Below are 24,338 nucleotides of genomic sequence, written 5' to 3' on the forward strand. Positions count from 1 at the left end.
CATGTGAAAATGGGGAAACGTATTATAGGGAACAAGGTGAACAATTAATTCCTTAGTTTCTGTAAGGCCATATAGTATATACCAAAGCGCTATTGAAATACAGTTCCCTCTGGCAGACCCGTTACAGGACTGCACAGGTAGCAAGGCAGCGAGAGAAGCCAACAGATGAACCTGGAGAGCGGGATGAGGCTCAAAGAGGTGATAAACTGCAAAAACACTTGTCAGATGCACAATATTGTCCAGAGCCAGACCTAGGGAACACCTTCCGAAAGCCTGGGGCTCCGCGAGCCCAAGTTCGCACGCTTCCAGGCATTCTATTGATTCACACTTGCGTCTTTCAACAGGTAGCGCCAATTACAACCCCTAAAGCACGGCCGCCCAGCATACTGGCCAATCCCGCTGTCAATCAAACACTGCACCTACCTTTCCAAATTCTCCCCTCCCCCTTTCATTGGCTTTTCCTTCGTCCAATCCTCAAATTTCTTCTGGGCTTTGGCACTTGGTCCCATCCAGCCTAGGACTGGAGCGGAAGCTACTCCCGCCCTTTGATGTCCGGCGCTCTCCGCCCCTTTTCCCCCGGCCGGCGCGGCCCTGCAGGAGAGGGCGGGGCGAGCGAGGGGGAGGGAGGGGGCGGGGCTTGCCTCCCACGGCGGATGGGCGGAGCCTGCAGTGGAGCTCGCTCGCTCCGTTAGGACCTCGGAGAGCGCCGCGCGCCGCGACCGAAGGGACTGGAGACGCGGCCGGAGCCGGGCCGAAGCCTGCGAGCCCGCCTCCCTCCGCGCCCGGAGCCTCCCGGCTGGCAGGCAGCTCGTGGCGGCGGAGGAAGGTGATGAAGTCGGGGGTCAGATAGTCCTCCCTCTGGGGCGCGGACGCCGCCGCCGTCCAGCGCGGCTCCCTCACACCTGTGTGTGCGTCTGGGAGCGTGGGCGCCCGCGCGAGAATGTCTGCGCGACGGGGTCTGTGTTCGCGCGTCCGCGGGCGAGAGAGCCCGGAGCCCGGGCGCTCGGCCCCGGGAGGGACGGCGGGAGCCGCGCGCGGCTCTGCGCGCCCAGCTGGCAGAGGCGGGACTCGGGCCGCAGCCGTCGCCGCCGCTGCTTCACGTCCCGCAAGAGCCGCCGCTGTGCTGCGGGGAGAGCGGACTGGCGGGCCAGCGCGGTGGCGGCTGCGGGCAGAGCGGGGCACGAGGGGGGTGGAACGGGGAGAGGAGGGAGGGAGGGAGGGGGGCAGCGCAGGGAGAAGCGGGGGCAGCTGGCGCCGTCGCTCGCCCCTCCCGTGAGCTGTTGCTGTAGGTCACCCGCAGAGGGTTTGGGGTCCGGGGTGTTTGGGGTGGGGATGGAAAAAGCACCCCCACCCCATTTCCTATTGAAAAGGGGGAGCATTGAAGACGACTGGGGGACGGTCCAGAAGCTGGTGTACCGGCTTCCTCTCCCTCCTCCCCCCACCCCCCTCCCCAGCATCATTTTTTCTGAACGTGAAATATTCCGAGCTGCACCCTTAGTTGGAAAGCCCGCCCCGAGAGCGAGACGGAGACCCGGTGTGTGGGACCCCGGTGTGATTGTATAATAATGATGATATAATGCTAATGACGATGATGACACCGCCTTTTATTTTTACCCCAGTGCTGAGAAAGCATGGCCACAGCTGGGGGTGAAGCCCTTGAAACATTTGATGTATGGGGAGGAGATGCTGTTGCTTTTGGAGTTGTGGTTTTTATTTGGAAAGATAGGCTTTTTAGAATTAAAATGTGGCAATATGTAACCTGACTTTTTTTTTTTTTTTTTTTTTTTAAGTCCTTTAGAGCCAATTGTAGTGAAACGGTACTAGCTGCTGCCTTGACGAATGAAAAGCTAAACGCTTTTACCTGGGTATAATTCCATGAGTTAAGTCACTTTTTTTTCCCTTTGAATTTCTCAACAGTTTTTTTTAAAATGAAGAAGTTTAATTTCCGAAAAGTTTTGGACGGCTTCACTGCCTCCTCCCCTGGCAGTGGGAGCAGCGGCGGCAGTAACAGTGGCGGTGGGGCCGGCAGCAGCGCCCCGCACTCGGGAGGGCCCGCAGGGCTTCTCCGAGAAGAGATTCAGGAGTCCCTGACCTCGGAGTATTTCCAGATCTGCAAGGTAAGTTTTGAATTGGCTTAAAGCCCGTTATTTCTTTATTGTACCGTGTGAAGGAGTGTTACACACACACACACACAACTGGAAATTGTTGAGATGCCAGCATCGGAGTCTGGTACAGAGAACTGTGTGGATAGGTCAGTTTGATTTAATAAAGGTATTCCAGGAATCAACTTAAAAACCCCGCACAATGTTAGTTTAAGGGGGAAATAAGCAAACATAAAAAGTAGAATTTGCAAGCTAATGATAAGGCCCACTAGTGGAGAACATTTTTAATGTAATATTTGTGTGGAATTTGTAAATTGAAGGAAAAAATCGTTATTCCGGATAGTCCTGTGATATTATTCAGATAAATTAATTGTTATTTTATTTCACTGTTCAGTAAAATGAATAATGCTATTAGGATGATGTTAGAGCTAATTAGATAATAGCTAGATGAATACATCTATTTTAAAAATCTGTGGCATTGTTTTAAATTCATTGTTTAAAATCTGAATATAAACACCCCAGAGTCTTAAACTCTAAACAAATTAACAAATGCCCAGGGCTTAATAACTGTAGGAACTTTTAATACTTAGAAGAACTCAAAAGTAGCCTGTGTTCTGGTTTAGTGGGGAAATATTTTTGGTAAATATACTTTAATGTTGAACTTCTAATGAAAATCACAAGAGAGTTTTTGATGGAGAGAGATGAGAACTTACAAAACAGGCATTGTTATATTTTCTGAAACAAAGTGACATAATTTTTATTTTCCTTTTTTTGGGGTGTCCTAGGATCTGGCATGTGTAATAAAAAGCTATTACATTATTCACATGATTTAGATGAATATAGTTTTATAAGTATGTTTGAATACATAAGAAGAAACAGTAAATTTTTAAAATCCTCACCCAAAGTTACACTTTGTTTTTGTTTTATTGATTTTAGAGAGGGGGGGAGAGAGAGGGAGAGTGAGAGAGAGAGAAACATTGATGTGTGAGATTAGTTGCCTTCTGTATAGGCACTGACTGGAAATCGAACCCGCTACCTTTTAGTGTGCAGGACAATGCTTCAACCCATGGAACCCCCTGGCCAGGGCAGAAACAGCAAATTTTGAAGTCACAGAAATTAAGTATTAAATTTTTTTTGTACTTCCACAGAATCTTTTAAAGTTATTAAAATTAGCCCTAACCGGTTTGGCTCAGTGGATAGAGCGTCAGCCTGTGGACTCAAGGGTCCTAGGTTCGATTCCAGTCAAGGGCATGTACCTTGGTTGCGGGCACATCCCCAGTAGGGAGTGTGCAGGAGGCAGCTGATAGATGTTTCTAACTCTCTATCCCTCTCTGTAAAAAGTCAATAAAATATATTTAAAAAAAATAAAATAAAATAATTAAAATTAGTTTTGTAATAAACAAATTGTGTATAATGAGATAAATTTCAATTATTGTGTTAGTCTCTATTCCCAGTAGCATTGTTATAAAACATTAAATCTATAGTTATTAAAATGTTGTAAATTAGTTTACATTAAAGGGAGTGTAATTAGATTAAATAAACTGATTTAATTATAGCCTACACTGTGTACAAAATTTTGTATATTTTATATAATTTTGTTCTCAATTTGAAATAATACATATTTGCTCAGATTAGGGAGGGGCTAAATAGTGGTATGAGGTAAATATGTAAAAGAATCCTGGAGGCCAAATTTGGACTGCTAGCCAAGGGAATTATGCCCTGTTTCTCTAATTTTTGATGTATTATTTTTTCCATTTCAAGATTATGAAAAAAGTTTCCAAATTCTCTCAGTTCATGAATGTGGTAGTGATGGGGGAGGATTTTAGTAGATGAAAACTTGGCATAGAAAAGGTAGACTTCTAAAACCAATGGAATTGGGTTGTTGAAGTTATAAAGCTTGTAGAGAAGATTTTAAATAAAAATATTCAGGGGAAATGAGTGAATGCAAAAGAAGAAAATAGGATTATAGACACCTTTCTATTCAGACAAGAGATAGTCATGGTGTCCTAGGAAGAGCGCTGGCCTTGGAATCAGAATATTTGTATTTTATGTAAAGCTCTGCCACTTGCCAGCTGTGTAATCTGTTTTATTTTTTAAAATATATTTTATTGATTTTTTACAGAGAGGAAGGGAGAGGGATAGAGAATTAGAAACATCTATGAGAGAGAAACATCAATCAGCTGCCTCCTGCACATTCCCCACTGGGTATGTGCCCGCAACCAAGGGACATGCCCTTGACCAGAATCGAACCTGGGACCCTTGAGTCCACAGGCTGACGCTCTGTCCACTAAGCCAAACTGGTTAGGGCTGTAATCTTTTTTTAAAAAATATATTTTTATTGATTTCAGAGAGGAAGGGAGAGGGAGAGGGGGAGAGAGAGAAAGAGAAATACCAATGATGAGAGAGAATCATTGATTGGTTGCCTCCTGCACACCCCCTACTAGGGATTGAGCCCACAACCAGGCATGTGCCCTTGGCGGGAATTGAATCAGGGACCTTTACAGTCCCCAGGCTGACGCTCTGTCTACTGAGCCAAACCAGTTTGGGCCCAGCCGTATAACCTTGCAGAAGACATTTATCTGCCTTGAGCCTTGATTTTCTCACCTGTAATATGGTAATATGTACTTCTGCTCTTCTCTCTTAAGAAGGTTATAAGGAAGATGAAAGGAGACAATTAGGTGAAGGCAATGTATACATTGGAAAAGGTGATGCATTGTATATTTATTGTTAAAGCTTTAAAGTCACCTTCTTAGTGGAATGACTATCACCAGTGGGTTATAATAATATTAGATAACAATTTTAAAAGGAATTATAAAGGATCGATAGCTATGTAAGTTAACACTAATAGTATTGAAATCTTACTAATTGGCGAAAGTACTATGACATCTTTGGATAGGAATATAGTTAATTATACAAACTTGTTATATGATTGTGCTTTAGGTTATTTGGACTATAATAAATATATATAAAAACAGATTAAGGAAATTCCAAAATTAGAACTTTTACTAAAATGGGGACTTCATTTGGACTCACTGATTAAATGTGCAAAGGACACTCTGAGTACTAAACAGTTGGAACTTTCTGGGTACTTCTACCTTTTTAACGTGGTCAAAATTAAAGTATAAATCTAGAATCTGCTTTTTTTGCAAACCATTCTCCTTTCTATTATCTGATTAGTTGTTAAATCCTGTCTGTTCTGTTTCACCATCTCTAGTACTTGTCATCCCATAATTTTTCTTCCTTGGTTTCTTGAAATCACTTTCTAACTGATCTTCTCACCTCTTTTTTTACCCTATTCTAATTCATTTTGTTATTGTAGAGGTTATTTCTGAATTATAATGTTAATTACGTCATTTCTCTAATAAAAATTGTGTTGGTTTCCCTAGAGCAGTGACAAGTCTTATGTGAAACCCCAGTAAATAACAATTATTAAATAAATACGGTAGTTAATTGGCACACATTTAAAAGTAAATAATAATAAATTATCTCTCTCTATATAAAAGCCCAGCGACCAGAACAGCAGAATGACTGGAACGACCAGAATGACTGGTGGCTATGACACTCACTGTGGCAGCCAACCAGCCTGATCCGGGCCCCAATCAGCCCCCCTGCCCCCTGGCTGGCTTGGCCCCTGATCAGCCCCCCCAACACCCTGATCAGGGGCAGGGCCGGCCGGCCAATGGCCCGCGGCCCCTCCCCCCAGCTGGCCCAACTGATGGGCTCCCATCAGGGCAGGCTGGCCAGACCCCACCCATGCACGAATTCATGCACTGGACCTCTAGTATAATCTATATTATATTATTATTATTATTGGTTCTTGTGTAATATTATCCATACGCAGGTAGTAGGACAGTTACTAGCCTTAAAAAAATAAAAATATAAAGCTACTGCTACTGTCACATCTATAGGACATTAAAACACACAAAAAAAAATGGTAGAAGAAATTTTGGTTCAAGATCAGAAAACCAAATATGCCCATATTGTTCAGATATTTGTGAAATGCATGAACTGCCTTTTATGAATTTGAATTCTATGAAACACAGTTTGAAACTATTGCTTTATACAATAAAATTCTAATTACTTAACTTTATCTGTGTATCTTTACACAGAAGGGGCTCCTGTTTATTTTTCCATCCTTATTTCCTTGATTCCCTAAGCATATTGTATTTCCTGAAAGCACCATATTTTCTCATATCTCAATGCCTTTTCTCAATCTTTTGCTTCTGACTAGAATATCTCTTCCAACTTGAGTATAATTGGAGAAGTCCCAGTTACCCTTTATTTCATGGTTCAAACACCACTTCCATGAAACCAGTTCAGACAATTACTTTCCTGGATAGAGTTAGTTTTTTCCCTTCTGTTTTCCTATAGCTCCTGGCATATACCTGTAGAGTGAATTTAGCACCTTGTTATGATTCAAAATTTTATTTGTTACGGTTATTATACTGAAAGCTCTTTGAGAAGCAAATAATATTTTGTTTCCTTATCATCGTTAGGGTGCTCATTACCTAACAGGCCAGTGGTTCTCGACTGTCTAAGAGAAAGATTTCTGGCTCTACCCCTTAGGGGATCAAATTATCTCTATCTCTATCTCGATGTATCTATCTATATACCTATATCTATATATCTATATCTATTATATCTATATCTATATCTATATCTATATCTCTATCTATATCTATATCTATATCTATATCTATTTCTATTTCTATATCTATATATTTATATCTATATCTATATCTATCTATTCATCTCTATAGTTAACTGACCCACACCTAATTAGGCTAGGAGCAGGGGAGTGTGAGTATTGTAACTGTGACTAGTTTCAAGCATTCAATATGTCAATCTGTGTTTTACAAAGAGAATGGATAAATTACAGAGCTTAATCTGTAAGATATCCCATTTGACCTTCATAACAGTCTGATAAGGAAGGCAAGAAAAGTGATAATATTTTTATTTTATTGATAAGACATCTGAGGCCAGAGAATTTAAGTGATATCCTTAGCTCTCTAAGTTGGTAAGAGACATAGCTAAGTTTAACATACTATTCTTCGATTCTCAAATCCAGTACTTTTTTTGTTTCATCTTATTTTAAAAAGGCAATGTGGTGCCTGGTGGGTGTGGGTCAGAGGTTGAGCGTTGACCTATAAACCAGGAGGTCAAAGTTTGATTCCTGGTCAGGGCACATGCCCGGATTGTGGGCTTGATCCCAGTAGGGGGTATGCAGAAGGCAGTTGATGGAAATTCTTATCATGAATATTTCTGTCTCTCTCTCCTTTTCTCTTTCTGAAATCAAAAACATTTTTAAAAATAAAAATAAATAAAAAGGCAACATGGTAAGTTCCTCAGTAAACAGAAACTTTCAGAAGATAACTATTTTGTTGACTCTTCCTACAAGTGTGACTATACCTCTTCATTTCCACCACATCTCTTACCTATTCTACTACTCTAATTGTTTTCCCTGCTTTAACTCAGGTTACACCACAGTCTCATCTAATAATAGAAAAAAATTACTGCTCTCTGAGGAAGAACCTTTTTAAACTTTAAATCATATCATGCAATGTTTGCCAGAACTTTTGTGGTTTTTCATTTCTCTTCAAAATAAAACCGTGAGTCCTATGCCTTATAAAGTACTATGATCTGGCTACTAAGAAAACATTATTTTCAATTCTTCTTTCAGTTACTTACTTTACCAACTACATTATTACTTCTCAGATATGATTCCTGCCTAAAATTTTTTGCATTTGTTGTTTTCTTTACATGGAGCACTTCCTCCCTCCCCCCAAATGATTATATTACTTGTCTCTTTTGCATTGCTCAGTTCTTAGTTCAGCTGTTAACTTTTCAGAGAGATTTTCATTGATCACTGTTCACTCCCTTTATTCTCCTGATTACTTTTTCTTGATAACACTTATAGCTACTTGTTATTAAGTTATGTATTTATTTGTTGCTTTTATTATAATACTAGAGGCCCGGTGCACAAAATTCATGTACTCAGGGTTGCGGGGGGGGGGGGGGTGGTCCCTCAGCCCAGCCTGTGCCCTCTCACAGTCCGGGAGCCCACAGGAGATGTCCTTAGTGCTGCTGTGGAAGCGGGAGAGGCTCCTACCACCGCTGCTGTGCTCACCAGCTGTGAGCCTGGCTTTTGGCTGAGCAGTGCTCCCCCTGTAGGAGCACACTGACCACCAGGGGGCAGTTCCTGCATTGAGCGTCTGCCCCCTGGTGATCACTAGGTGTCATAGTGACCAGTCGTTTAGCTGTTCGGTCGATTTGCATATTAGCCGTTTATTATATAGGATGACTCCTTGAGGTCAGGGCTTTATTGTGTTCATAACTATCTTACCAATTCATAGAGCAGTGCCTGCCACATAAAAGACAGTCATATATTTGTTGAATAAATGAATGAAGAATGAATAAATGAGAGCAAGGAACTGATAGAGCAGTGATTTTCCCTAGGTATGTGCCCTAACCTGAAATTGAACACACAACTTTTTGGTGTTTGGGTTGACACTCCAACCAACTGAGCCACACTGGCAAAAAATGTTTTCATTACATAAATTTTATATTACATAAAAACAAGAAATCATTCAGTGAAAGAGTGTCAACAGTTTAGGAACATGGTATATAATTTTCAAAAAGAAATGGAAAAGGAGATTATAGAAAGATTCATTTAGATTTACTTTAGTTTTTACTGAGGAAGATATTAGAAACATTCTTGTTTTCTAATTATCTTTTTAGGGGAACAATTCAGAAGTATTAGATAGACAGTGACAAACACATGGGATTTTCTAGGGATAGTTTAACCCAAATTAACAAAATAGACAAAACTAAATGTATCACCAGAACCACATGGCATAAACCCCAAAGTTTTGAGCAAACTTAAATTAGGCAATTCACTATTCCTCAACATATATCTCATCTCATCCCTTCTCTTCTCTTCTCTTCTCTTCTCTTCTCTTCTCTTCTCTTCTCTTCTCTTCTCTTCTCCTCTCCTCTCCTCTCCTCTCCTCCTCTCCTCTCCTCTCCTCCTCTCCTCTCCTCTCCTCTCCTCTCCTCTCCTCTTCTCTCTCTCTCTCTCTCTCTCTCTCTCCCCCCCCTCATCAACACTTTTAAACTATTTTTTTTTATATAAATGGTTATGGTCAAAACCAATATGTAGATAAGTAGTATAACTTATTCAGGGAAATAAATTTGTAATCATGATCCTCATACCACACATAGTATCAGATATTTCCAGATAACGATGTATAAAATCAGAAGCAGGTGTAGACTGTGAAGAGTTGGGTTTTCCAGGACCCTGAATGATGAAAGGAAATTAAGTACCTAGATATCCTTGACTATCATCTCTTCAGGTTTTCCATTATCTTCACATTCTTCTAATTTTACATCATTGTACTTGGGAGGGTCTATAAATGAGATTGGCACAAGACTATTAACACAATTCCTAATTTTCCCAATTTTCATTCATTAAAAGAACTATACAAAGTTCCCTGAGATGGGTGTACTTGTCTCATTGTATACTTCTCTAAACTGGTAAAGTAGAAGGTAGTACAGTTGACACTTATAGATAACTTATAGATAAACTATCTGACAAGGACTTCATGCTCCTGTTACTAAAATGAACAATAGAGGAAGGGGATCTTTAAGAAAAGTAATGGATGTAAACCAGAAAAATTTAAGAATCAAATAGAATTAAAATTTAAAAAATTTTAAGAACCAGGAACCAAAGCCTACTGTAGGCTTTCTACTTTGCTTATCCTAAGGTACAGGGACAGGCTTGAGTAAGGGATTATAGAGTTGTAGGGAGTATATTTATTACTTTTTTAAGTTACCATAAAGAACAATCACGTTTTCTCATGAAAGGTCTTTGGTGCAAGTATATTGTCAGTAAAATTGGGTTGTTGTTCTATTTAGTATGACAGTTGTATTCAGGAGCCCAGCTGTGAAGCAATGCAAGCTGCTGTAGGCCTTGGGCCTTCTTTTGGATTTTCTGGCTTTCTCTGACCCAGCTGCAGTTTGTTAGGTAATTTTCAGATTGCAAAGGGCCAGGCCTTTCATATGCAAAAGCCTCTGCACACAGCTTGGGTGGGGCGGGGTCTCAGGGGATCAACAGGGCGGAGCAAGCAGCTATGGCTGCTCCCCAGTCCTACCCTAAGAGGCCCCGCTTCTTAGTGTCCCGGTCATCGCTGCAAGCACCTCTGAGAGAAAGCCGCCCTCAAGTTCCGACTGATGCCAGACAGTCCAGTTTCTCCTGTATGAGTTTGGGTCCCCAGAGACTCGCCCAGAACTGGAGTTCAGAGCAGTCAGGAGCTTGAGACTCCCTCCCAATTGAAAAAGACAATCCTGTCCTCAGCTGCCAGCCCTTTCCGCGCGCCTCCGTACCTCTGCACTTTACTTCCGCACCTCCTCTGAGTCTCTGTGCTTTTCTCTTTCCTTCTGGTTGTAGAATTTTCACTCAGCCAGCCTCCCTGTGGTTCTGGATGATGTTCGTTTTGTCTTTTAGTTGTATTTTTGAAGTGGTTGTGCGAGGCAGCAATTTCCGGTATTTACCTATGCCACCATCTTGGTTTCTCTCTCTATATTAGTTTAATAGCAATAACTTTGTATCCATTAAAAAATTCAAGTACTGGTAGAAGCTTTTAAGTTGAGTTTTTCCCATGAGACAATATTGAGTTTTTTGCTCCTACATAATTGTCAAAATACTGATCTTTATTAAAGATTTGGTTAGAGTGACAATTATAGTTTTTTTTTGTATAGTTAAGTCTTTGATCCCTGCCTTTTTATCTCCTAAGCAAGGAAATGTCTCTAAAATATAGAGTTTTGATTAAATACTCATTTCTATTTACTTTTATCTTTGTTTCTTTGATCTTTTAACTTTTTTAAAAATCCAAACAGAATTTCTTTTAGAGTTACAGTGTAACTCTAAAATAATTTTTTCAAGTAGCCAAATCAATTTTATCATGCCATTTATTAACTGATTATTTTTCCAGTGGTTGTGATACTCCTTTGTCATATAATAACTTTTGTTATGCACTAGGATTTGTACCTGGGTTAACAATGTTCTTCCATCTTTCTGCCTATTCTTATGCCAATATCATAGTGATTTAATTATCAGGCTAAAAAGACTGGTCAAAATAATGTGTAGGGTGGATTTTGGAATATTTAAAAGGAAATGCAGTGCCTCTGCCCATCAACAAACTATTGCAAATCTGTAGTCAGACAAAGTTGGGTTTATTACATCGAGGGAGATTGCACACCATAAGGAACCATGATACGTCTCTGTAAGAGGGTGTTAAGAAGGAGGTTGTTACAAGATTTGGGCCTCTATTAAGTGATTTTAAGAAAGTTCAAAGAGGCATAATTCAGTGTTGTCAGAAAGTAGGGGATAGTTCTATCATTTTGTAGCCTAAGAATATTTATCTAGGAGGCAAGAGGAACAGCATGGGCTAAAGCTATAATTACTAAAGAAGTAGCGGTTATGTTAGTTGGATTAGGAGAACACATTTAATCATTAGTGTAGTTTACACAATGTTCTTACATTTATCAGTACCCAGACATGATCCTGTAGTGGTTCTGTTTTTGTCTTGCTTCAATATGGTCATAGAGGAGCCTTGTTTGATGGTTTTCTGTGAAATTGTTCATATTCCATAGGAGAACACTATAGCCTAGCTATTAGTTCCAGGCAAGCTCTAGGTAATAGCTACTTGAGGCTACTTTTTTCTCTTTTAGCTACTTCTAAAGTAGTTGAAGTTGCTAGAATATGTTGCTAAACAGGCCTGCTTTAATAACTCCATAAGAGAATTTTTTCTTGTTGATCAACAGCCAACAATTCATGTTTGTTGATTTGAATTTGTTATATAATTTTTATTCAAAATGATTTGAAATTGTTATATAATTATGTAATATATAATATACAATATCTATTGTTTAGTAAAATTTTATACTTGAAATAGTATACTTGAAAACAAATATAGCAAGTATAACAATTTTTGTGCTAGTTTTATTTGTACCTTATCTCCATTTAGTTATAATTCACATTTTTTTCCTTCTCCATTTTGAGAAAATATACAGATTTTATTTCTTCCACACAATATTCCCTAGCAGGCAGCCATTTTTAACTCTAGCAGGTGAAGAGAAGATACGATGTAATTTTTGTTTTTTTGAGCTCAACCCAGCATATCAATTTAGCATTTTTGTGTGAATACACAAAAATTCAGTTGCTGTGGGAATAAAACAATTTTTAAAAATAAAACTAATTTTTTAAAATCCTATAGGAAACTATGTTGTGTATGTATTGGACTGAGTGATCTAAGATGCTTATAATACTCTGATTTTTTACCTGAACCATGTGATATCAGCTAAACCAGTTATTTTAATTAAGTTCCAGAAGAGAAATTATCTGACTTGCATCACTGCAGATATTTTATAATTCTGGAGTAGTCTCACTTCTATTTTCTAACCCTTCATTTTTAGTCACTCCTATACTGGCAAACATATTATTTAATATAAGAAAGGTATGTGAGGTAAAATAATATCCTTAGCAAATATATATTTTGATGAGAACATTGTATTTGGTAGTAGGATGATCAGGCTGTTGAATGAATCAAAGAAACTTAACTGAGTCTGGTGGAGATTCAGGCAAGTGCATAGGGCATAGTCACTGATGGCAACTTCACTAAATGTATTTATTTGCTTCAGTGTGATCAAATATAGGCAGATATTAAGATACAAGAGGAAAGCTACAGAACCTGGAAGAAGAGAGGCAGGAGAGATGCAAGAGTAACTATGATAGTGATAATAATCAGATACTCAGGTTGATTTCGAGGAACCAGGATGAAAGAACATTGGGGGATCAGCAACAAAGCTAATTCAATACCAAGTCTGTTGGTCAAGGTTTTCTTAATCCTCTTAATCTAGTGAAATAATTACTTTTATTTTTATTTATTTTTAAGTCAAATTTATTGGGGTTACCATGGTTAATAAGATTATTTGGTTTTAAGTGTATAATCCATCATCTGTATATTGCATTGTGTACTCACCCCCACAAAGTCAAATCTTCTGTCATCATATATTTGACCCCATTTACCCTTTACTACCCCCCACATCCCTTCCCCCTGGTAACCACTATACTGTTGTCTGTGTCTATGCGATTTTATTTTTTTGTTTGTTCATTTGTTGTTTTCAGTTTTATATACAATGGACTGCTACTCAGCCATAAGAAAAGATGAAATATAGGGTGTCCCAAAATTCATGCAAGAAGTAATTTTGACAGAAAACACAGGTTTATAATTAAAAATTGTAAATTTTTTTATTGATTCATAAAGTATATAGTATAGGGTTATGTATGGAATAGCACATCGGGTAAATAGCCTCCACGGCTTTGCTGGCACATATGCAAGAAAATTCTCAGATTTTTTTTCCCTCTTTCTGCCCATGTTCTCACGTGCTGTTCTTCCTTTTGTTCATGACTTATTTCTTTCCCTAGATTTTTCATATTTCTCTGTAGTCATGCCTTAGGTCAGTATTTTTCCCTAACAAAGGCCAGTCTTTACCTTAATTGAGGCTGTCTGTTGTCTTTTTATCTACAATAACAATATCTTTGTATATCTTAACATAGTTAGAATTTTTCCTTAGAATAAATTCCTAGGAGAACAAGTTTATAGCTAAAGAGGAAGCTTATTTTTTTAAAGTGTTTGATATATATAATCAATTGTTCCACTGAAAAGTCACACAAGTTTATATTTCTTTTTAGAAGTTTATATTTATTTGTCAATTATTCCTCAGTAAAATTGGGCCAGGAAAGAAGTTTATATAGAGGTACTTGTTTCCTTTTACCTTTGAAAACCCTATAAATTGCCATCATTTAAAAAATGTTTGACTATATAATTGGCAAGAGGTGTCAACTTAAAGTTGTTTTCGTTTGTATTCCACTGTTTAGTAGTAAATTTTGCTCATAAAAATATGTACTGGTCATTTGCATTTTTTCTATAGTGAATTAGATGTTGTTTGTTGAGTATTTTAGTTTGGGATGTTTAGCTTTTTTTCTTATTGTTTATACGAGTGTTTTATATAGCAACAATATTAACACTTTGCTTATTATGTTATATATAAAAAACTATTATAGATCTTCATCCATTATGTTATGTAAAAGAATTTAAACTTCTTTATTCTTATATGAGTAAGGGTCTAATTTTATTAAATGATCGGTCATTGTTCCAGTACTATTTATGGAGTAATATTTTTTCTCATTGATTTTATTGTTGCTTTTTTAAAAATTGTGTTTATGAAGTCCATTCTTTTTTAAAAAATATGTTTTTATTGATTTTTAGAGAGAGAGGAAGGGAGAGGGATAGATAGAAATATCATCAATCAGCTGCCTTCTGCACGCCCCCTACTGGGGATTGAGCCCGTAACCTAGGCATGTGCCCTGACCAGGAATCGAACTGTGACCTCTTAGTTCCTGAGTTGATGCTCAACCACTGAACCATACCAGCTGGGCTGATTACAGCTTTTAATCATACATTCAATTATTTTGTTTACTTAATCTGCTTTTCAACATTTTATTTTATTACATTAATCTATGTCATCCTATCTATATATATAAAAGCGCAATATGTAAATTGACCAGACTGCAGAACGACTGGTAGCTATGATGCACACTGACCACCAGGGGGCAGACGCTCAATGCAGGAGCTGCCCCCAGCCTGCAGGCATTGCCCAATCTGGGCCTACTGGCCAACCTCTTGGTCCCTTGTCCCAGCCCGCAGGCTCCTATCATCTGATGGGGAATAGGCAACTGGGGGTGGGTGGTGGCGGGGGGCAGGGCCAGCTGCCAGCAGCCGGGGAAGATGGCCCTGATTGCAGGCCAGGCCTAGGGACTGTATCCTTGCATGAATTTCATGCTCCAGGCCTCTAGTATGAGTATAGCCATTAAAATTGATTGTTTTATAATATTTTTTAATATTTCCTATTACTTCCACCCCTTATATTTCCCTTTTCAAAACTTCTTGTTTAGTTTTAGGTTTATATTTCCAGATAAACTTTAGTCTTCTTTTTCTCAAGTTTCATAAAAAACCCAATTGGGGCCCAACCAGCATGGCTTAGTGGTTGAGCATCGACCTATGAACCAGGAGGTCACTGTTTGATTCCTGGTCAGGGCACATGCCCAGATTGTGAGCTCTATCCCCAGTAGGTGGTGTATAGGAGGCAGTTGATCAATGATTCTCTCTCATCATTGATATTTCTATCTCTATATTTCTCCCTCTCCCTTCCTCTCTGAAATCAATACAAATATATTTAAAAGAAAAAAATCCAATTGGGAATCTGATTGTTCTACATTGCATTTATATTTTGGGAAAGTATGATATATTTGGAATATTGAATATTCTAATATTATGATATACCTCTTAAGGTTTTTTATTATTTACCTTGATTAGAAATATTTCATAGTGTTTGTTATTGTTTGAATAGGTGACACATTTCTTGTAAGGTTTTATCCTAGAATATTATTTGTTTTGCTATTTTGAATCAGAGCTCTTTTTACAATATATTTTGTTTACTATTAATTTAGAAAAAAGCTAATATTTTTCATATTTATTTTATAACTTTCAATAAACTTACTGAAATCAAGTGGGATAGAGAGATACCTATGCTTATGAAGAGACATTTAAGAGATTGTGCCAATTTATATTTCTGGAATAAACTACTTAATCATGTTATACTTTTAAAAATACACTACTACAAGATACACTACTATAATTACTTTTCAAATATTTTCTTTAGGGCTTGCCTCCTATATTTCTAAATAGAATCAATATGTAATATTCTCATGTCTGTGTTGTATGTATGTGTGCATGTGTATGTAGTCTATGTCATGTTCTTGAATGTGACTTTATTCTCCTTCATTTTTTTTCTACCTGAAATAAAGTACCAAGTTATTTAAAGATTTGAAAAATACTCCTGACTGGGAATAATATTTTTGAGGAAATATTTTCTGAAGCAAAAATTTCATGGTAATTGATCAATTTGGATTACTGCCTTTTAAAATGAAATTTACTAATTTATATTTTCACAGGAAATTACAGATTTCACCCAGTATTTCAGATTTAATAGTGCAGAATTATACATTCTTTTTATAATAAAAACTTTTGTAGCTATGGCTATATATCTTTATTTAACATTATATGTTTATATCTTCTCTATCTTTTCTCTTTATTAACTGTTCCAGAGGTTTGTCTATTTTATTGGTGTTCTAAAATAACTAGTTCATGGAGCTGATACTTAATCATTTCATTTTATTTTTTGCCTTTAATAGGTTTTTCTTTAATATACACTCTTTGGAATTTGAGATGTTTCTTTTTGTTAGTCTATATGTGATGAATCATTATAAGTATTCTAATAATACTAGTAAGGAGCACTAGAAAGTATATTTTTATTTGGCATAGGCAAAGCTCATAATATATTTGTAAATCTTACTAGTTTTATATACAGTGCCTCTATACAGTGGGGCTTTGACTTACGAGTTTAATTCGTTCCAAGACTGAGCTTGTTAAGGAACTCGTTAAGGAGCTCCTTAACTCAAATTACTCTGTCAACTCAATGCAAAAAATCGGCCGAGAGACAGCTGGTATCTCAAAAAACTCGTTAGTCAGGACACTCGTAAGTCAAGGCCACACTGTATCTTGTTTCCAGCTTGCCAGATTAGTTAATAACAGAGATATATCATTCCATACAATTATGTTTCTGTTCATTTTTCTTTTTATTAATTTATCTTATATTTCAATACAGTGATATTTGTGCAAAAGCACTGAAATATTTCTATTGTGAAATATACCCTTTAATAAAATATTTGCTGTTTTATTTAGTGCCTTTTGCCTTGAATTATAATAGTATGATCCTAATTTTTCTTATGTTTACATTGCTTTAACCTCATATTTTGCCATTTTTTACTGGATTTTTAGAGTGTTCTGGATGTCATATTCACCTGTGAAAATATAATAAATTTTTAATTATGTAATTAAATTTTTATTTTGAGATTATTGTAGATTCACATGCAATTATAAGAAATAATACAGGTAGATTTCACGTATCCTTTACTCAGTTTCTTTCAAAGGTAACATCTTGCAAAACTAAAATAAATACTGCAATCAGGGTATTGACATTGATATAATCAAATACAAAACATTTTCATCATCACAGGAATCCCTCATGTTGCCCTTTTAGAGTAGCACACAACCCCTCACCTTTAATCCTGGAAACCACTAACCTGTCCTCCACTTTTTTTTTTTTTTGTCATTTCAAGAATGTTTATATAAATAGTATCGGATAGTATATAACATTTTGGCATTGGCCTTTTTTTTTGCCTGTAATAGTCCTTTGGAGATACATCCAGAGTTTTTTATATATCAATGGCTTGTTCCTTTTTATTACTGAATTTTATTCCATAGCATAGCTACACCACAGTTTCTTTAACCACTAACCCATTGAAGGACATCTGAGTCACTTACCAGTTTTTGGCTATTAAGACTAGAGCTGCTGTAAACATTTGTGTACAAATTTATGTGTGAAAGTAAGTTTTCATTTGCCTGGGATAAATGCCCAGAAGTGCAGTTGCTGGGTCATAAGATAATAGCACGTTAAGTTGTTTTATAATTTGATATCTGTATACTTTATTGCGTGCATACCACTAAAAGTTTAGTTTCCTTCTGTTTTCATATATTTTACTTCCTTTAATGAATTTAACCAATTCTTCCTTTTCCTACCTTCTTTTTCCTCTGGTTACCACCATTCTGTTGACAGTACCTATGAGTTTGTTTTTGCTTTGTTTCGTTAGTTCATTTTTTACTTTTTCTTTTATATTTCAGACTAGAGGCCCGATGCACGAAATTTGCAGCCCTGGCTTCGTCCAGAAGGTCGTCCGGTCTACTAATAATTAGCATATTATGCTTTTATTATTATAGTTAAGAGTGAAAGCATATGGCCTTTATCTTTTTCTATCTGACTTTTTCACTTAGCATAATATCTCCAAGATCCAGCCATATTGTTGCAAATTACAATATTTCATCTTTTTATTGCTGAGTAGTAGTCCATTATATATATTTATACTAATTTTTATCCATTCACCCATCAATAGACACTTAGATTGTTTCCATATCTTAGCTATTGTAAATAATGCTGCAGTTAACATAGGAGCATATACTAGTATGTTTTTTTGATTTAGTCTTTTCATATTCTTCAAATAAATACCTCGAAGAGGAATTACTGGATCTTACAGTAATTCTATTTTTTAATTTTTTTAAGGAACCTCCATGCTGTTGTCCATAGTGACTGCACCCATTTATAATCTTACCAACAGTATGCAAGAGTTCTCTTTTCTCCATATGTTTTCCAACACTTGTTACTTTGTGTCTTTTTGGTAAGAAAAAGCCATTCTAAGTGGTGTGAAGTGATATCTCCCTCATTGTGGTTTTGATTTGCATTTCCCATAGTGATGTTGAACATCTTTTCATATGCCTTTGGCCATCTGTATGTCTTCTTGGGGAAAAAAAGTCTATTCAGACTCTCTAACCATTTTTAAATTAGATTATTTGTTTCCTTATGTTTGAGTTATATGAGTTCTTTCTATAGTTTGGATATTAACCCCTTATTGGAACTATCATTTGCAAATATCTCCCATTTGATAGGTTGCATTTAAAAAAATGTTTTTATTGATTTTTAGGGAGAGAGGAAGGGAGAGGGCTAGATAGAAACATTGATGAGAGAGAAACATCATCGATCAGCTTCCTCCTCCTCCCCTCCCCTTCACCCCCTCTCCATCCTCCACTGTGGATTCTGCCCAAAACCTGGGCATGTGCCTGACCAGAATCAAACCTGTTACCTCTTGGTTCAAGGGTCAGTGCTCAACCACTGAGCCACACCAGCTGGTGGTAGGTTGCTTTTATGTTTTGATGATTTCCTTTGCTATGCAGAAGTTTGTTAATTTGATGTAGTCCCATTTGTTTATTTTTTGCTTTAGTTTCCCTTGCTTTTGGAATCAAATTTGCTAAAACACCACTGAGTCTGGAAGCTTAGTGTCTGTATTTTCTTTTATGTATTTATTGTTTCAGGTCTTATATTTAAGTCTTTAATCCATTTTGGTTAATTTTTGTGCATGGTGTAAGATAGTGATTTACCTTCATTCTTTTGCATATGACTATTTAGTTACGTCAACACACTGTATATGCTTAGCACCTTTGTCATAAATTAGTTGCCATATATGTGTGGGTTTATTTCTGGGCTCTCATTTCTGTTCCATTGGTCTGTGTGTATGTGTTTTTGCCAATACCATACTGTTTTGTACTATAGCTTTGTAGTACAATTTGAAATTGGGGAGTGTGGTACCTCTGGCTTTATTTTTTCTTAGGATTGATTTGACTATTTAGGGTCTTTTGTGGTTTCCTACAAATTTTAGGACATTTTAAATTCTATTTCTGTGAAAAAATGCCATTGGGATGTTGATAGGGGTTGCACTGAATCTTTATACTGCTTTAGGGAAACATGGATATTTTAACAACGTTAATTCTTTCAGTCCAAGAACACAGAATGTCTTTCCATTTCTTTGTGTCTTTTTAAATTTCTTTGAACAATGTCTTATAGTTTTCAGTGTACAAGTCTTTCACTTCCTTTGTTTATTTCTAGGTATTTGATTCTATTTGTTGTGATTGTAAATTGTATTGTTTTCTTCATTTCTCTGATAGTTTGTTGTTAGTATATAGAAACTCAGATTTTTGTGTAGTAAATTTTATATCCTGCAGTTTTATTGTACTTGTTTATTATTTCTAATAGTTTTATGGTGAATTCTTTAGAGTTTTTTTATATATGAAATCATATCCACAAATAGTGATACTTTTACTACTTCCTTGTCAATACAGATGCTTTATATTTCTTGGCTAATTGCTCTGAATAGGATTTCCAGTACTATGTTGGATACAACTGACAAGAGTTGGCATCCTAGTCTTATTCCTAATCTTATAGGAAAAGCTTTCAGTTTTTTATCATTGAGTATGATGTTAGCTGAAGGTTTGCCATATATGACCTTTATTATGTTGAGGTACTTTTTTTCTCTATCCATTTTTTTTTGAGAGTTTTATCATAAATGGATGTTGTATCTTGTCAGATGCTTTTTCTGCATCTGTTGAGATGATCGTATGATTTTTATCTTTTAATTTGTTAATGTGGTTTATCATGTTGATTGATTTGTGGATGTTGAACTATCCTTGCACCCCTGGAATGAATTCAGCTTGATCATTGTATATGATCCTTTGAATGTTGTATTGTTGTATTTCTTTTGTTTTTATTTTATTGAGGATTTTTACATCAGATATTGGCCTGTAATTTTCATTTTTTTTGTCATGTACTTGCCTACTTTTGGTACTAGGCTAATGTTGGCCTCATAAAATGAGTTAGGAAGCATTCCCTCCTCTTTGATTTTTTGGAAGAGTTTGACAAGGATAGGTATTAAATCTTCTTTGAATGTTTGGTAGCATTCACCAGTGAAGTCATCGGTCATGGACTTTGTTTTTGGGAGGTTTTGATTACTACTTCAATATCCTTACTAGTGATCAATCTATTCAGGTTTTCTAATTCTTCATGATTCATGCTAGGAAGGTTGTATGCTTCTGAAAACTTGGTCATTTCTTCTAGGTTGTCCACATTGGTGGTGTATAGACTTTCATGTATTCTTGTATAGTCCTTTATGTTTCTGTAGTGTATTTTGTAACTTCTCTTTCATTTATGTTTTGTTTTAGTCTTCTCTTTTTCAGTCTTCTCTTTTTTATCTTTAGTGAGTCTAGCTAAAATTTTGTCAATTTTGTTTAGAGAACCAGCTCTTTGTTTCATTAATATTTGTATTGTGTTTATATTCTCTATTTCATTAAACTTTGATGTGATCTTTTATTATTTTCTTTCTTCTAACTTTGTGCTTGATTTGTTCATTTTTCTACTTCCTTAAAATGTAATGATAGGTTTTTGTTTTACATCTTTATTGTTGAGATTATTATAGATGTCCCTTTTTTTTTTTCCTCCCTTTGCTTCTTTCCACCTGGTTCCCGCCCCGCCCCAGGCCTTCGCCACCCTATTTTTTGTGTCCATAGGTTATATATATATGTGTGTACACACACACACACACACACACACACACACACACACACACACATACATATATATATATCCGACCAGTAACTATTACACGTACTGACCAGAGGGCAGATGCTCAACGCAGAAACTGCCATGACGTGCATGGCCATTTAAAAATAAATGGCATCACAGACCTGGCGCCAACAAATGAACACTCAACTTCCCCCAAGTAGGACATAGGCCCCACCACCACCCCGGAGCAACACCCCAACAAATTGCAGCCAATACTGCCAAGACCCCGTGGCGCAAAACATGGCCCACAGTCCAGCCCAGCCTGGAAACAGTCACTGTGGGCACCAGGTAATGACTTCATGTAGCAAAGCCTGGCTTCCTCTATCCTAGAGACTAGCCTCCTTGAAGTTTCTTCAGCCCAGGAACCCAACTTGCTTTATAGCCAGTTGGGAACATTTTACAGTTTAACCAAATGTTTGTGAATTGTTTTCCCTATGCCTCATCTCATTTGATCTTCACAGAAGTCCTGGAATAGGTAGATAGGAGACTCAGTAGAATCCTATTTTCTTTTCATTAGCAAGATGCAAATATCGATATTAAAATATTTCTTTGAATTAATTTCCTTCCAATGTGCACGAATCCATGCACTAGGACACTAGTATGCATATAAGATCTTTGTTTAATCTCTTCCCGCCCACCTCCCTTCTCTCTGAGAATCCTCAGTCTGTTCCATTTCCATGCCTCAGATTCTATTTTATTCTGCTCATTAGATTTATTTCTTATTTGTTGCCATTTTGTTGTTCATATTTTTTATCTTTTTCATTTTCTTCTTCTTCCTCTTCTTAAAGAATACCCTTTAACATTTCATATAATACTGGTTTGGTGGTAATGAACTCCTTTAGCTTTTCCTTGTCTGTGAAGCTCTTTATCTGACCTTCAATTCTAAATGATAGCTTTGCTGGATAGAGAAAATCTTGGTTGTAGGTCCTTGCTATTCATCACTTTGAATATTTCTTGCCACTCCCTTCTGGCCTGCATAGTTTCTGTTAAAAAATCAGCTGACAGTCGTATGGGTACTCCCATGTTGGTAACTAACTGTTTTTCTCTTGCTGCTTTTAAGATTCTCTCTTTGCCTTTAGCCCTTGGCATTTTAATTATGATGTGTCTTGGTGTGGGCCTCTTTGGGTTCCTCTTATTTGGGACTCTCTGTGCTTCTTGGACTTGTAAGTCTATTTCTTTTACCAGGTAGGGTAAGTTTTCTGTCATTATTTCTTTAAATAGGTTTTCAATATCTTGCTCTCTTTTTCTGGCACCCCCATAATGTGAATGTTGGTATGCTTGAAGTTGTCCCAAAGGCTCCTTACACTATCTTCATATTTTTGGAATCTTATTTCTTTTTGCTCTTCTGGTTGGGTGTTTTTTTCTTCCTCATATTTTAAATCATTGATTTGATTCTCAGAACCCTCTATTCTAATGTTGAATCCCTGTATATTATTCTTTATTTCAGTCAGTGTATGCTTAATTTCTGACTGGTCCTTTTCCATGTGTTTGGCATTCTCACCGAGATCCTTGAAAGTCTCACTAAGTCTCTTGGAGGTTTCTAGAAGATTCTTGAGTAACCTTATAGCTGTGGTTTTGAACTCTATATCCAGTTGTTTGCTTTCTTCCATTTCTTTCATTTGTGACATGTTTCTTTGTCTCCACATTTTAGCTGCTTCCCTGTGTTTGTTTCTATATATTGGGTAGAGCTGCTATGTCTCCTTGAGTTGGTAGAGTGGCCTTATGTAGTAGGTGTCCTACAGGGCCCAGTGGCTCAACCTCCTAAGTCACCTGAGCTGGGAAATCTAAGTGCACCCCTTTGTGGGCTGTAAGCACAGTGTTGTTGTAGTTGAGACTTGATTGCTATTGGTGTCACTGGTAGGAATTGACCTCCAGGCCAATTTGCTATGAGAACCAGCTGGGACTACAGTGGGAGAGCTGCTATGCAGGAGACACCCTTATGGAGTAGGACTTTAGTGGGGCTTTGGTGCTTACTGAGTCTGCCCCTTGAATGTGTTGCTTATGGATGTGTAGAGTTGTAATCTGATATGGTTTGACACTGATCACTGGGTACACTGGCTATTGGGTCTCCAGGGAAGTGTAAAGTTAGCCAATGCTTGGAGCCACCAGCAGGAGCTACAGAGAGATCTTCAGATTCCTCCTTTTTTTATGGGGTTTGGAAGTGCCCAGATAAGGCCCAGCTATGAAGGCTGGTACTCATGCTGGGTCTTTGGCTTTTTATTGATAGGTCTGGGGCTCCCTGACCCAGCCACAGCTTGGTTGAGATTTTCAAGGACAGGCCATTCATATGCAAAAGGCGCTTCAGGTAGCTTGGGTGGGATTGTAAATTGGATGAGGCAGGGGTCTTAGGGACTCACCGGTGCAGAGCAAACAGAAATGGCTTCTAGTCAGCCCTGAGACTGGGGAGGTCCCAGCACAGGAACAATGATCCCTGTACCTCCATCTGGGAGAAAGCCATCCCAAAGTTCCTGCTCCTATGCCAGACAAATGTGTCCCTCAGATCCTCGCCCTGGTGCTGGAGCTCAGAGGAAGTGAGACCTGTAAGTTCAGTTCATGGTGCCAGCCTTTCAAGAGGAACAGCTGTGTCTCCAGCAGCCTTGGTGTCACTGAGCTCTAATCCACACTGGTTTTTACAGCTCTGGGACCCTCGGCTGGGGGAGTCTTTGCTTCTCTGGGAGGCCTCTGCAGAGATGATCTCCCTCCCAATTAAAAAAGTGGCACATTTGGGTGCTGAACCCACCCATTCTGCGCCTCTGCACCTCCTACCAGTCTCAGTGTGCTTTCTTCTTTACTTCTCTAGTTCTAGGACTTCCATTCAGCCAGCTTTCCAGCAGTTCTGGATGATCATTGTTCTATATTTTAGTTGGAATTTTGATGTTGTGGGAGATGGCGAGTACAGGCATTTACCCTTTGCTGCCATCTTGGTTCCCTCTCCATGATAGTTTTTTTATATTTCGGATTTTTCTTGTTTCTCAAGGTAGGCCTGTTTGCTATAATCTTCCTTCTTAATATTACTTTTGCTGCATCCCAAAGATTTTGGTATATCGTGGT

The 24,338-nt window shown here is 37.7% G+C and overlaps 1 protein-coding gene across 1 annotated transcript in view; it reads left to right on the top strand.

Moving 5' to 3' along the window:
• The first annotated feature begins 693 nt into the window (after positions 1-693).
• The window catches only part of STXBP5L (syntaxin binding protein 5 like), a 223,949-nt gene continuing 200,304 nt past the window's right edge, over positions 694-24,338 (top strand). Inside the window, exons 1-2 of the mRNA XM_036351923.1 lie at positions 694-826; positions 1,918-2,117. Of these exons, the coding sequence (XP_036207816.1) occupies positions 1,929-2,117 (189 nt within the window). The 5' untranslated portion in view covers positions 694-826; positions 1,918-1,928. The remainder of the gene's footprint in view (positions 827-1,917; positions 2,118-24,338) is intronic.

The sequence above is a fragment of the Myotis myotis genome, unplaced genomic scaffold (assembly GCF_014108235.1).
Source record: "Myotis myotis isolate mMyoMyo1 unplaced genomic scaffold, mMyoMyo1.p scaffold_m19_p_2, whole genome shotgun sequence".
NCBI lineage: Eukaryota > Metazoa > Chordata > Mammalia > Chiroptera > Vespertilionidae > Myotis > Myotis myotis.